Raw genomic sequence first — 10,173 nt, forward strand, 5'->3', positions numbered from 1 at the left:
GAGGGCGGGAAAGCGGCGGCGGGCGAGGGCGGCGGCCATGAAGCGGCGGCCATGAAGCGGCGGCGCGGGTCGGACCCAGAGCCGGAGACGGAGCGGGGCTGCCTGCGGGCCTGGGTAACCCACAGCCGGGCGCTGGTCGGGCGATGGATGGTACGGACGTCCTCTTCCTTCTCCCCCTCTCCCCCTTCCCCGAGCCGCGGGGATGCCGCCGGTGCCGCTCCCCAGTCGGGCCTGCGGTAAGTGCGTCCCTTGCAGACGGCGCGGTGCGGCCGAGAGGCGCGGCAGGTGCGGCGGCAGCTGCGAGACGAGTTCCGGGAGCTGCTCCTGAACATCCGCGGTGAGTGGCGGCCGCCGTGCCCCGTCTTCACCTCCCACTGCTGTCCCGGGCCTGAAGTGTATGGTCGTGGAAGCTCTGGCTCCCTGACGCCTCTGTTCACCGGGATGCAGCTCCCGTATCCCGGTTGCTGGAAACAAACGCGTGAAGGGGGCGAGGTGAAACGGTTCCCAGTGCTGAGCGGAGCCCACACAGGAATTAATCACAAAATCATCAGGGCTGAAAGGGACTTCTGAAGGTCAGATCACTCAGTCCAACCCCTCTGCCAAGGCAAGGCAGGTAACACAGGAACATGTCCAGGTGGTGTTTGGATGTCTCCAGAGAGGGAGATTCCAGGACCTCCCTAGGCAGCTGCTGCTGTGCTCTGCATACCTTCAGCATAAAGTTCTTCCTCATGCTGAGGTGGAGCTTCTTGTGTTTTAGTTTATGAATATTGCTCCTCCAGTTGCAGCTCCAGTATCCCAGTGCTGGAAACAAGCCAGGGTGAAATGATTTCTGTTTCCCCATGCTGACCTGGGCCTGTAAAATTGTTACCGTCCAGCCACAGACTTTACCTTAACTTGCTGGGCAGTGCTTTGGGGTTTCTGTAAAACAAAAAAAGGAGGCAGCCTTTTCTGTGGGAAGTCAGGGAAGAGGCTCTCTGACACAGGTGTGGTGCAGAGAAAACGCCATGTGAGGCAGCCTTATTTCCAGTTTTCTCAGCTCCTCAGTGCAAGAGAGACACGGAGCTTCTGGAGAGGGTCCAGCAGACAGAAAGGAGGATAATTAGGGGACTGGAACATCTTTCTTACAAGGAAAGCCTGAGCGATCTGGGCATATTCTGACTGGAGCAGAGGTGACTGAAATGGGACCTCATAAATGTCTGTCAGTGTCTGCAGAGAAGTGTCAGAGGATGGACCAGACTCTGCCCTGTGGTGCCCAGCACTGGGACATGAGGCAGTGGGCAGAAACTGATGCACAGGAAGTTCCACCTAAACATGAAGAATAACTTCACCCTTGTGTCTGCACATTGGAATAAATTTCCCAGAGAAGTTGTGGAGTCTCCCTCACTGGAGATGCTCAGAAACCATCTGGATGCAATTCTGTGCCACATGCTCTAAGATGGCCCTGCTTAAGCAGGGAGGTTGGACTAGATGAGTCACTGGTCCCTTCCAGCCTTACCCATTCTGTGATAAGGAGAGAGACACAGTGTATGAAAGGGTGGATGTATACTGGAACAGAGTAGGCTATTGATGCTCTTCTGGGAGAACTGAAAGGCCTAACTCCTGGAGGACTGCAGGATTTGCAAGCTGGGGAATGGGATGTCTAGAGCAGTGTTGGCACCCAGAGTGCTGACACATGCTGTCTGTCTGGGCTCTTCAGTTCCCAGGTAGCTAAGTCACACCACAATCACAAAAAACTTCTTGCCAGGCCACTTCTCTTGTCACTAAGCCATGTGTTGCTACCTGAGCATGGATGGCTGTTTATCCTTAGCCAGCTAAATTTCTTGTTGGATTGGCTGTGCTCACAGGGCTGCCGGCTGCCCTCCCTGCCTTGCCTCTGGAGCTCACTGTCCTCTACAACTCCCTGCTTTTCACTGTGGGTGCATCTGACTCTGCCATCAAAGGAGAAGCAGAAGAAATACGCCAGGGGCTCCTCAGGGGTAAGGACGTGGTTCTTTGTATAGGAAGCTCTTGGGGTGAAGGAGAATGTTCTCTGTGCTCTGGAGTTACTTGGTGAATGTCTGAAGGTGCAGGAAGTGTGAGCAGACACTCCTGGTTCTGCCAGAGATGGGGGGAACTGTGAGCAGACACACCTGACTCCACCTGGAAACTGTGGGCAGGCACCCCTGGCTGTGCTTGGAGAGGCTGGAGATGGGGAGAAGTGCAAGCAGGCTCTGCCTGTGAGGGCTGGAGGTGGAGTGGCATGTGGCCAGGGACAGTGTCCAGTTTCCTGCCTGCTGCTGCCTGCAGGGATGGGCAGGAGGTTTCAGGGGAAACCAGAGTTTTTAATGTATAAGGTGCTAAGTCTCTAGCAAAGTTTTAGTAACAGTAGAAAATTAGTGTTTTCTTTAATTATGGTGTGCTGGCTTCAAAGAAAACTCACTGAAACAGGCTGCAGTTCAGAGATGGATCTGCAGAGTTGGCACATGCTTACCTGAGGGCAAATGACTTCAAGAGGGCTCAGCAGAGCTGGAGTCTAGCTCTGAGTTGTGCTGTGTTGTCTCCTGAGTGTGCTGTTGTCAGCTCTACTCTCTTAGAGCTTGTTTTCCATTCTGCTGAGGCCAGGCCAGTCCTGCAACCCCATTCCTTCCATCATTACGAGGAGCCTGTGCTTGCTTGAGGCTTTCTCTACCTCCTTTGTCTAGGCTGTCTGTTACAGGGCACCAACCCATTGTCTCACAGCTCTAGGTCTTTTTGCGTGGTTTTTGTTGTTGTTTTCCAGTTCTGGAGGCTTGTGGGGCCTGCGGACAGGATCTTTGCATGGAGGAGCTGTGGGAAAAGGTGCTGCAGGAGGTAACCATGGAGGAGCTGCAGGCACCTCTGCACCACCTCGGGGCCCTGCAAGCAGCCTGGTGGCTGGCAGCCAGCCAGTTGGGAAGTGTTGCTGGCCTCTTCCATCTCTTGAGCACTGCTGAGGTAACTGGCCACAGGCAGATGGTGGCAGAGCTGGCATAAATACCGTGTTTGTCATAAAATTCACTCTGCAAAAGGTTGTGGCACTTGGACAGCTGAGCTCATCAGTACTTCCCAGTCAGCATGAGTAATCCTCCCTGGGCATAGCCTTCATCCCTCCTCCCAGCATAGCCTAATGGCCCTGAGAGTGTTAATGGATCTCAGAATATTCTGCCTGCCTGTGTGGGCCCTGGACCTCTGTGTGTCAGATAGGAGACTTGGGCAGGCTGGAAGAGGGCCGCAGATGGACTTGCAGACTCTGTAGGGAGCAGCAGTGGAATGCAGAACCTTCCCTGCTGATCAAAAGGCTGCTGATGGATCCCATCTTCCTGAATTAACTCCAACAGCCATCCATTGCCTGCCAGGAAGCCCTGAAGGTGCACCCCACTCTGAGGTGGAGAGGTGCTGCCCCAGGCCAGGTAGGAATCACTGCAGTAAGGGGGTTGTAGCTGAGGTAAACAGATGGTAGGACAGTGCTCCCCAGTCTGCAGGGAGCAGTCTTGAGTGGTTTGGTGGGACGTGTTTCTCTGTGCCCTTGGACGGTGTTTCCTGCTTCCCTTCAGCATTCCTTGCTCTTTCTCCTCTGTGCCCTTCACAGGATGCGGGAAGAGCTTGCTGCAGTGAGGGGCAGAATGAACTCCTCACCGTGATCAAGGCATGGCAGGTGCCTCCCGAGAGGGACTCCCTGCCTCTGGTACAAAGTGCCAGGGACTTGAAGGAAATCCTCTGCACTGCTGCAGCCTTCCTGCAAGGTTTGTGGGGGGCAGGTACTCATGCCAGCAGTCTCTTCCTGCTCTGTCCCAGGACCACTTTCCCTGCCCTTATCCTTTCTATTCCCAAGCAAACTGGCCTTTGGGGATTTTTGAGCTGTTCCTTTGGAAGCGGGTCTGGGCTGAGCCTCTTGAGTCTCAACCTTTACATTCCATATTTAGAAAGCTTCCCTGCTTTTCCCCAGCTCATCCTTTGTCTGCACTATCACAGGGCTCCTCTGCCTGTCTGTCAGAGCCCTGCAGTGACCTTAAAGCAGAAGGCTGTCAGGGGATTTATGAAGATTTTCCTTTCTTCTGTCTGTCATATAGAACATGCCTTGTTGCAAGCACGTTGTTCCCATTGGGTTATTCCTTTGGTGTTGCAAGAGTCACACAAAGATGTTGTGAAGCTTTGTAGGCAGGTATCACAGCAGGCAAAGGATCTCCTCTGGCTGTTGTGTTCCATCCTGCCTGTTTTCTCTCCTTTACTGTTTTGACAACCCCAGCAGCTCTGGGAACAACCAGCACTGCCTCGCTGTGCTTGGGCTTATACAGCCCCTTCCTGCAAGAGGCAAGGCAGGAGCTCTGGCCCACAGCACTGGAGCCAAAATACTCAAGGGTGGCACCAACACTTCCAGCAGGCCCATGGCAGATGTGAGTGTGATGCTGCTATATGAGAGCAGCCTCAGAGGGAAACCTGAAAAGAAGACTGAAGGAAAAGCAAATAACTACTTGTGATAAATATTAATTAATATCCCAAAGCATCCTGCTAGGAAATGACCCAGATGTGCTGGGGAAAATCTGAGGTTCTTTGTGTGCTTCCCTATCTGCACTACAGTCATTGTGGATGATGTGGAGGTAAACCTGCCCAGCACATACCCCTGTCCTTGTTCTGGGCCAAAGAAGGCATCCTGGGCTTGGAAGCTGCTGTTATTTCTGCTGGCCATTTCCACTTGGTGGTTTGTTCTCTTGCAAAACCATTAAAGCAAAGATGGCAGCTTGGCACTATCTTGTTGTGCATTGCTGGGTTTGGAGGGGATCAGGCAAGTCCCTGTGGCACCGTGAGGAAAAGGGCACCACGCTTGTTTGAGGCCAGATGGGACAGGAAGGTAAGCCATAGAGCCAAGATATTGGGTCTGTCCTAGGGCTGCAGGAGCTGGAGGCTGGGAACTTCCCCACTGCCCTTTCCCTCCTTCAGGAAGCTGCAGGAGGATTCTGCTCCAAGAAGATCCTGGCCCAGATCTACACCTGCCTTAGCTACTGCACTCAGCGAATGGTAATGACAGCAGAGAGGGGATAGGCAGCTATGGGGTAGGGAGCCTCAGCCTGATGTTCACAATGCCTTGGTGTCGTCCAAGGCCTCTGCAGGGAGGGAAGGCCTTGAGCAGAAATTGCCCACGTGGCCCCAGCCTCCTTGGACAGACTGCAAAATCCATGCAAAGATTTTGGCTGATTGCAAAGTGTTGCTGCAGAAAGAGAAACTCAAAAACCAACCTGAGGAGGGCTGCCGTTGGCTAAACTGCCACCCTGCTTAGTGGGGATCTCCTGGGGGAGCAGAACAAGAATCTGGATCCCACCAAACAGTAAAGACATCAGCAGGATGTCCTTTCAACATGCATTTCTTCCCATCCACCTAGGGCAAGCTTCAGACAGCCCTTCAGCACCTGAAATGGGCCCTCCAGGTGGATTTCCAGTGCCTTTCTGCCCTGTCCCACATGGCAGCAGTGTTCCATGAACTGGGAGACACTGATGCAGAGCTGCAGGCGCTGACCCTGCTCTACGAGGTTTGTCTGGTTCCTGTAGTTCTGGGATGAGTTTTGCTCAGCAGAGCCTGCATAGCTTCTTCCTTCTGGGGGGCTGTTTGACCCTGGGAGGGGTCCTCAGAATAGCATGGTGCTGCCTTTAGCAAGTGGGTAGGAAAAGGAGTCCGGTAAGGTCTGAAATTCCTGCTCAGCACCGTGTTTGGATGTGGCAAGACCTTGGGTCCTCGTTCATGTTCATGGTGTCTTGGGAGGTCTCAGGTCAGAAAGCGTCTATCTCTTTGTAAAGTATGTAATGGTAAAGAGACCTTTAAGGGCAGATTTTGGCTGCAGTGAGGCAGTGTGCATTAGCTGTGTGAACCTGCCTGGAAGAATAGGTCACAGCAGTAGACCCTGAATTATCTCTTCAGCTGTTTGAAAACCATCAGATACATACAGAGGGGAGAGGGAACTCCTTAAAAATTGTCTAACTAGGTCTGTGGTTGCAATGGGAGATGGTGTTCCAGGCACCTCAAAGCACCTTGAACTAAAAACCTAAAGTGATCTGGGTGATCTTGCAAATCTGGTGCCATGTGGAGATCAGAAGACTGCCTCCTCCTGTGTGATCCTGATGGGTCTTGCTGGGAGTGGCTGTGAGAATAATGTACCTGTGCTTATGAAGTGCAGCACTTCTGCTCGCCTGGGTGCATCTCCAGATATCAGAAGTGACAAAAGATGGCAGCTGTCTGAGACTTGACCAGTGTAGTGTTGATAGTATTTTCTCTTCTGTTTCACAGGCTCTGGGAAAAAACCCTTCAGCAGTTGCTTCCTATGGTCCCTATTTCCTTATGCAAACAGAGCTGCTTGTCCACACACCAGTACTCACTTCTCTGCTTTGCCATCACCACCCCTCTGAAGTGAAGTATCTTCTGGCACAGCGGTGTCTCCAGGATGGGAGGTAACAGTGCCTCTGGTCTGCTTGCAACATGCTGCCTGTTTGGGCTCTACATTTTTCATTGTGCTCCTGGAAATGGTCCAGTTCAGTACTGTTGTCGGTCTGCTCAAATCATGGAGATTGTGAACAGGGCATGTGGTGCAGGGGGAGAGACTATGGGTTGTCAGTCCACGTTTCAACAGGCTGATGGCACTTCTCCTTTCACCACATGTCCTGTTCCTGTTGCAGGGTGGCTGATGCAGTGGAACATTACCTGGATTTTCTGTCTCTCCTTCAGGAAGGGCTGCAGCAGCAGGTAGGTGTCCTGGTAAAGAGCTCCCTTGGTGACTTGGAGGATGAGGGTTGGGGGGATCCAAACCCAGTCCCAAGAGCTGGGACTGGGCATCAGCCCTGGACTCCAAAGTTCAGTGTCAAGTTTGAGATGTGAAGGAAATAAGGTGGGGGCTGGCACCCCTGACCTGTGGCCTTGCCTTTGGATTCATACCAGAGAGCACTCACCCCTGCTGTTTAGAGAGACAGCTTCCCCTTCCCTGTGGGGAGCAGCTGTCAGCCTGATTTTGGATGTCCTTCACTTCCAGAGTAGGGACTCCATGCCTTGACTCTGCTGAGCTGTGAGTGCTTTCCATCCCTGCTCCACCAGAGAATGTGTGAGCTTTGTTGGGCAGCAGCTCCACATTCCTAGTCTACACAGAGTCATTCTGCTTGCCTGAGAACTCTGCAGTTTTGCAGCACTGATGTCACTTTTGCTCCCCAGGTGCCCCTGGATGGTAGCTCAGCTCTGCCCAGGATCCCAGAGGTGTTCCTGGAAGCAGCATCTGCCTTGGAGCAGGCTGGGAGGCACCAAGATGCCATTACTGTGTGTGAGGAGGTCATCAACCGGACGACTGACCTCATTCCACGTGTGTTACTAGTCGAGGAAAGGCTGGAGAAGCCAGAGTGCTCATTGCCAGGGGCAGAACTGGCAGGTGGACTCCTGTCCCAGAAGAAGGAGAGCCTGTGCTGCCTTTCCTGGAGAGCAGCTGGATACCTGCACCAGGGCTGGGCATGGGCCAAGCTAGGCGAGTGCAAGGAAGCTGTAACACAGTTCAGCAGGTGATAAAGCCTTGCCAGGAGAAGGGGCCTCCCCAGCAGGCAGCAATGGATGGTGGGGCCAGGGCAGGACACAGCATGGCACTGGGGCTGCCCTGACATCTTGACACTCCTGACAGCCCAGGAGTTCAAAAGCTTTTCTGGCCTCCTGCCCACAGGTGCCTCAGTGATCTCCTGCGTGTTCAGCTTCATGGGTCTGGCATCAAAGAGACAGGTAAGACATTGCACAGGTGAGACTTGTGTGGGGCCTCGGCTGAGTCAGGATTTGTGTGCTTGGCAGCAGCAGGTACAGAAGCAAGGTGGTGGGCCCAGCATCACTCTGGCAAGAGGCAGTTGTCTCAGGGTGCAAAGCTCTGGGCCCTGCTGAAGCCTCTGAAGAGACTGGCTGGTTTTTTGGAGCAGAATTTGGCTTTGGCTCTGCCTCCTTCTTCACTGTCTAGGTAGCAGTTAAATGGGCCGTGAATTGGAAAGCCTCTCCAATCCAGCTTTTAAGCGAAGGATACATGCCAGTGGTGCAGAGGGTCAGCCAAAGGCCAGGCTATTGCTGAGGTCACTGTTCACCACAGCTGTGACGTTTTGGGCTCTTTTGACATTCTTCATTCTCCCCCTCTTCTGCCTCCCAACCTCTTCCACTGGGCAGAGAGACTGAGCTTTGCCATCTATCTCTGGAGCTGGAAAATGAGCAGCCCAAGTAAATGCTTGGCCTGTCCTGACTGCTAGCTTGGCTTAGCCTGCTTGGAACAGGGAACCTCTGGAGGATGCTGTCTTCAGGTGCATGTGTCTTCCTGTGACAGAGAATCTCCAGCCAGAAGTGGAGGTGCTCCAGAAGATCAGGCTGCTTGCTCTCATTGGGCGAGGTATGCAATTCCTGGAGCTGGGGAGGAACAAACAAGCCCTGTTGGATTTCCAGCACAGTTTGCAGCTCTCGCCAGGTAGGCTTATTTTGGTGAGGAACACAAGGGATTTCCACAAATTTGTCCTAGGCTGTTTTGCTGTCTTCAGCAGGAAGTTCTTAGGCTTGATACCAGATCTATTCAGAAGTCAAGGACAACAGTAGAGCCACTAGCAATGTTACATACTAGAGATACTTCTGTGGAGCCTGATCAGCTCACTGCCATGGAGAAACAGACCAAAACCATTGTCAGAAGAGTATATCAGAATCCTGACAACAGCCTGTGCCCTCACATAGCTTGGAAATTTCCTGCCTCAACCCCAGCCTGGTTCAGCTGTCTCCCAGAGAGGTCTGCTTTCCCAGAACAGAGGAGTGGAGTTGTGCTTCACCTGAGGAAGCAGCATGTTCGTGCCTGGCAGTACAGAGGCCTTCTAAGGGAGCATTCATATCTTGAACTCAGCCACAGCATGGCTAGTGCTGCCCACAGGGCTGCTCTCCCGTTCAGTACTCTGACATCCTGAAAAGATGTGAACTTCACCAGGATCTGTCAGACCTGCTGGTCCCAGCCCTGCCTGTGGCTGCCTCCCTTTGGGGGTGTGGATGTGCCTGCAAGGAAAACCCCAGCCTGTGTCCAAAGAGAGGTGTGGCAGGCTGTGCTGCAGGGCTGATGCCATCTGCTTTGGCTGCCAGCCCTGGGGGAAATTAGAGCCTGTGACACAGCCAGGATGGCCTCCTCCCCATTACACCACCTCTCCACACAGTCATTGCCCTCGTCTGGCTTCTGAGCTTCTTTTGTAATACCCAACCTACAACAGGTCTGAGGGACCTGCTCCTCCTCTGCTAAGGGCTGATCCTTATTCCTGTCTTGCAGGTGACCCAGCTGCTGGCTCCTACCTGGTGCAGGCCTTGTGGAAGCTGAACCGAAAGCAGGAGGCAGCTGCTCAGTGGCAGAAGCTCTCCCAGAGCTGCCCCGGGGAGGATGGGCAGCAGCAAGGGCAGGGAAGGTGTGTAGAGGGATGAATGAGATCACATATCCAGCAGTGCAAACTGTTAGGCAGTTCAGGTGTCTGAGGAGCTTCCCCTGATGACTGCTCCAAGGGCCACAGGCTGGAGTTCCCGGGGCACAGAAGAGCTGACATGAAGCCAAATGGGGAGGGCACAGACTGAAGGTAGAACAGGGGGACATGCAGAATGAATGTCTTAGAGCATTGCAAAGGAATGCTGCAGTCCTCACTGCTGCCATGTTCCCTTCTCTTTCAGGCCACTCCCTTTATACCTGGTTTCATGCCTGGAGCAGGCAGTGTTCCCTCACAGTGAACCTCTTTCCAGAAGCATACAGGATTACCTTGGGGCAGCAGCCCAGGACACCTCAAGTTGACCTCATCATGACACCTGTACCTATCTGCTGAGATCTCCATGCACTTGGCTCTCAACAAGGCCTTTATGGACTCCTTCATGACAGAATTACTCTGTGATGAAGCTGGATTCCCAAAGGACTGAAACAGAATAAATCTCCTTTTCTAATAAGAAAACCTCAGCTCTGTTTAGCTTTGTTTTTTTTCCACATTCTTTTTCCAGAGTGAAATGTTGCAGTCATGGCCGTGACACTGTTTCCAGCTCCAGGCAGTACATGGGCTGTGTGCCCTGGATGTGTGAGAGATCAAGGGCAGATACCTTCATCCTCTGCGCCCTGCGCGTGGTGGGGCTGGCTCTGCACTTGGGCTCCAGGGAGCTTGTAGTCTGTCCTATCTATGCTTTGTA

General features: G+C 53.2%; 1 protein-coding gene across 1 annotated transcript; it reads left to right on the top strand.

Moving 5' to 3' along the window:
• The first annotated feature begins 51 nt into the window (after positions 1–51).
• Positions 52–9,835, top strand: FANCG (FA complementation group G). The gene is made up of 14 exons (XM_062513196.1): positions 52–213; positions 286–337; positions 1,845–1,976; positions 2,759–2,952; positions 3,587–3,740; positions 4,883–5,013; positions 5,375–5,521; positions 6,274–6,434; positions 6,660–6,726; positions 7,186–7,523; positions 7,679–7,734; positions 8,315–8,452; positions 9,284–9,416; positions 9,673–9,835. Exons 1-14 carry the CDS (start codon positions 52–54, stop codon positions 9,788–9,790), a joined length of 1,983 nt encoding a protein of 660 aa, XP_062369180.1. The 3' UTR covers positions 9,791–9,835.
• Positions 9,836–10,173: the final 338 nt, after the last annotated feature.

This window comes from Cinclus cinclus, chromosome Z (assembly GCF_963662255.1).
Source record: "Cinclus cinclus chromosome Z, bCinCin1.1, whole genome shotgun sequence".
Taxonomy (NCBI): Eukaryota; Metazoa; Chordata; class Aves; order Passeriformes; family Cinclidae; genus Cinclus; species Cinclus cinclus.